The 4,131-nt window shown below is 50.2% G+C and overlaps 1 protein-coding gene across 2 annotated transcripts in view; it reads right to left on the bottom strand.

The window, feature by feature from the left end:
• Positions 1–487, bottom strand: part of UBP1 (upstream binding protein 1) — a gene marked incomplete at both ends in the record, with an annotated part of 27,490 nt that extends 27,003 nt beyond the window's left edge. Inside the window, one exon of one of the 2 annotated variants that reach the window (XM_079538642.1) lies at positions 372–487. In XM_079538642.1, the coding sequence (XP_079394768.1) occupies positions 372–484 (113 nt within the window). The remainder of the gene's footprint in view (positions 1–371) is intronic. The other variant, XM_079538641.1, reaches the window with a different exon arrangement.
• Positions 488–4,131: the final 3,644 nt, after the last annotated feature.

Raw genomic sequence — 4,131 nt, 5'->3', positions numbered from 1 at the left:
ACTCAATTAACAGCCACAGCGTTTGGTCGCTCAGGAAAGAACGCTTCCGAAACGTTAGAAAGAACGCAGCTACGGTTCACTGCAAACTACAACCGCAGAACCAGAACCGAGAACTGTTTTCTGGAATAGGGGCAACGCAAAGCCGAGGGGCAGGAAAACGGCGTTTTCAGGACGGGAACGGCAGGCAGGGCCGCAACCGGGGAGCTCCAGAGGGCATCCCCTGCCACGTGCCAGCTCTCGGGGTGCGGGAAATGAAACCGAGGGGAGGAGGAGGCACGGTGGGAAGAAGGAAGGAAGCAAGAAAGGAGCGAAGCCGCCGCCTCGCTCCGCGCAGAGCGACCCCGCGGCCCCCGCCCGCCCCCCGGGCGCACCTCATGCTGTAGGCGCCGGCTCCCAGCTCCTGCCCGATGCCGGAGAGACTGGCGTCGAAGTCGTGCACCAGCCCGGATTCGATCACCTCATCCATCTTCAGCACCCACGCCATCTTCCGCCGCCCCCCGCGCTCCCGCGGCGCCGCGGGAGGAGCCGGACGGGGAGGAGTCGCTCGGCCCCGGAGCCTCCGCCGGGAGGCGGCGTCTCGGCGGGCGGCGCGGGGCGGGAGGAAGCGAGAGGGGCCGGGGGGCGGCGCGGAGCCGGGGCGGGACGGAGAAACGCGTGCTGGGCGGGGGAGCGGCCGCGCTCAGCCCCGGGGGGGCCCTTCGCCCGCGGAGCGACCGGGGCGCGGGGCCGCCCTCAGCATCCTGCGGCCGCCCGGCCGCCGAGGGGGGCCGGGGACCCGGCGGCCGCCGCTTCCTCCTCCCCCTTCCCCTCTTTCCCTGACCGGACACCCGTCGGGGCCGCCGTCCGAGCACCGACCCGGCCCGGCGGCGCCTCCCGCCGCATCCTTCGCCGGGGCGGCAGCAGCTGCAGCGCGGGCTCCCGCGGCCCGCCGCCGCCTTGCGCCCGCCGCTGAAGGCCGCCCCTGGGGGGCCCCCGCGCGCCGCTCCCGCCTGCAGCCACCCGCGCGCCGCGCCGCCGCTCACGCCAACATGGCGGCCTCCTCCGCACACGCCCCCCGCCCCGAGGCGCCGCTGCCGGGGCGCGGCCCGCCCGCTATCGAGGCCGCCGATTGGCTGACCCGCGGCGGAAGGACCAATCGGAGGGGAGCGGGGAGAGAAGAGGGGGCGGCGCGGCCAATCAGCGGGCGATTCCTCGACACCGGAAGACGTCACGGAGGAGCAGCCCCGCCCTCGGGCCGGCGCGCGGTTGCTCCGGCGCGCTTCTTCCTCCACCCTCCCTCCCGCCATGGGAGCGCTGCATGCCGGGAGTGGCCTCCCGGAAGCGGAAAGGGAAATGACCGGAAGTGATGTCAGGGCTCTGAGAGGCGGTGGGTTTTGACTCGAGGTTTCGCTGTGAGAGAGTGGCAGTCGGTGTCCGGGCGCGTGGCCGTGGCGCAGAAAGCCGGCATGAGGAACTGGAAGCCGGGGCCGCATAAAGGGGTGGGGCTCGCTGTGGTACTGAGGACTGTAAAACAAAAAGTTCACACAATACCTACAGCACACAAAACTAGAAACCACGCTATACACGTAGCGTGCTATAAATAAGCATTGCGGGAAAAGAAATCCTTAACAGCTCTGCCTCCTGGGTTCAGAGTCGTTACAAAATCACACAGCACCCGCAGGCAGGAAGTTCGTCGTTATGGAATATGGAGTTATTACATAAAATAGCTTGATTTTATGATGTTTTTCTAATTATCCAAGACGTAGCAAAGCAGTTAATAAATGGTTGTTATATTACAGCAGTCTAGCAGTTAGAGAAGGCTGTGGGGATGCAAGGAAGAAGTGGTTAATGTCGTTCCCTCTGGCCCTAAAATATTTGGTCCACTGAGGGGATGGTAATTGAGTAGCCCACGACTCTAGAAAACTCAAATGTTAATTGTTCAGAGGATTATTAAATAATATTTTGAGAAGTCCTATTAGAATGATTCACCTACTGAGCAATCTGTAGTAAAGCACTGAGACTGTAAAGTGTAATCAGATATGTGGGCTGATTTTGGTTGGTCCTGTGTGGAGCCAGGAGTTGGACTCAGTGATCCTTATAGGTCCTTCAACTTGGGGTATGTTATGATTCTGTAACACAGTCGTATATCAACCTGCTCTGAGTACAGTTGCACGGGTTTTTCAAAACTCAGTAGGGCCTTAATTGCACTAATAATAAAATAATATCCGTTGTTGATTCAGAAGGTACGTATGACATCCTTAAAGAGAAGCGCACGGAGCATTACTCTTGGTTCCTAAAGGTGAATGGAAATTTAAGACTTGACTGCCTATTTCTGTACACAACAGTAGTGGTATTTTTGCTGCAGTAATTGATTTAAGTGTTCCTTGCCTGCCTGTGGACAGACAAAGCAGCAGCTGACAAAAGAAGATTTATGAAAAGGGTGTGAGCCCAAGTTTCTTATTAACATAAGCACTAGCTCCCAAGTTACTGCTCTTTATGAGAACTGCAAATATTGCTGGCAAAATACCCCTTTTAAACCTGAGAAGAAAACAAAACAACAAACAATTATTCCTCCCCCCCTTTCTTTTTCATTTCTGAAGATGGATGACAAAAATAGCATTATTAATTTTTGTGAATTTTATGGGATTTTATAGATTTTAAATTGAGAATTCAAACTTTTTCTAGGCAGACGTTTGTAGACGTAAAGTGGGCCCCATAAGAAAGAGAAATAGTATAAATAACATGGAAGAAAAATACTTTTCTAAGTTATACAAAATTGGTAGCTTGCAGAAAGCTAAGGGTGGTGAACTGTCTACTTCTGACAGTCAGAGATAAATGATTTATGTATAGCAAAACTGGTTTATCTGCTTACTCCACTTGAGTATAGTTACACAGCAGTCACAAGACCATAAATTGATGATTTTTTTAACCAGGAATTGTTCTCTGCTGAGAAATAACTGAGGGTATTGTGAGTGGGTACAGTAAGACCCATTTTCTTGCAGCTCAGCCTCTAACAATTGGATAAAATTTGCCTTTGATAAGCAAATGGACTGCTAGTATTCTGAAAATATTATCTTTGGGTATTTTAGGATACAAAGCACCTTCCTCTATTAAATAATAAATATTGTAATCCTTTTTTTTTTTCCTATAGCATTATTTCTATCCCTGGCTCATTTGCAACCAGTGTTCAGTGTCGGTTTATGACTGTGTACATGTTTGAGAGGATTCTGTTGCTTGTAAGTACAGACCTCTGATGCATTTGCTTTCTTTGGGGCAGGTTCCTTGGTCTGTTCCTTTCTCACATCATCTGCTGAGGATCAACAGCGCCTACAAACACCACTTTCCAGCCTGATCTATCAAACCCCAACATGTGAAGTTGTATCAGCTCAGGTACTGAACATAAATCTCTAGCATTTGTAATTACTGTACGGAGTTCTCAGCTTTTGCCAAAAGAGTTTAAAATATCTTTAGGTAGGTAGCATTTTCAACCAGAGACCTCAAGAACAGTTTTGATGTTCATTTCACTGACATTAAAAACAACGATTGAAAAACAACAACAGTGACTAAGCCATAATCTTTCTGTCAGTCTCTTCCTAAACATAGGTATTGGCCATATACTCAGGGTGAGTTGAGTTCAAGCAATTTTCAAGTCTAATTTGAAGTTGAAGGCAGATGCTTACTGCAAGCATAAAAGTATTCTTTATAAGCAGTAATTTAAGTTGTCACATTTTTACTGCTATCTGTATTCCACGCAAAACTACAGTGGATTTAACCACAAAAAAAAAACCACTGAAAATCCACATCCAATGCAGATATGGTGCTTTGTGTAAGCCCTTTTCTTAACACAATGCCTGTTCTGCAATATAAGCAATATAAGCTCCATGCAGAGTTCCTCAAGTTAGACAAAAGAGCATTTTTTGAGGATGAGATTGCAGAATTGATGCCCAAATTATAAATATTTGCTCTTCAGTAAGACTGAGAGCAGAGCTCATGGGACAGAAGATTCTGTAAGCTTTATAAAATGATGCGTTTTTTTTTCCTGACTCCCTCCCCAACTTGTCAACATAAAAATCATTCTAAACTTTTCACCTGCCTGGTAAAATAGTGTAAAACAGGACTTAAACATTTTGAGATCTCAAATTGCTTCTTTAA

This window comes from Tetrao urogallus, assembly GCF_951394365.1.
Source record: "Tetrao urogallus genome assembly, chromosome: 7".
Classification (NCBI taxonomy): domain Eukaryota; kingdom Metazoa; phylum Chordata; class Aves; order Galliformes; family Phasianidae; genus Tetrao; species Tetrao urogallus.
The sequence above is the reverse complement of the archived record's forward strand: the minus strand, read 5'-3'. Positions and strand labels throughout refer to the sequence as shown.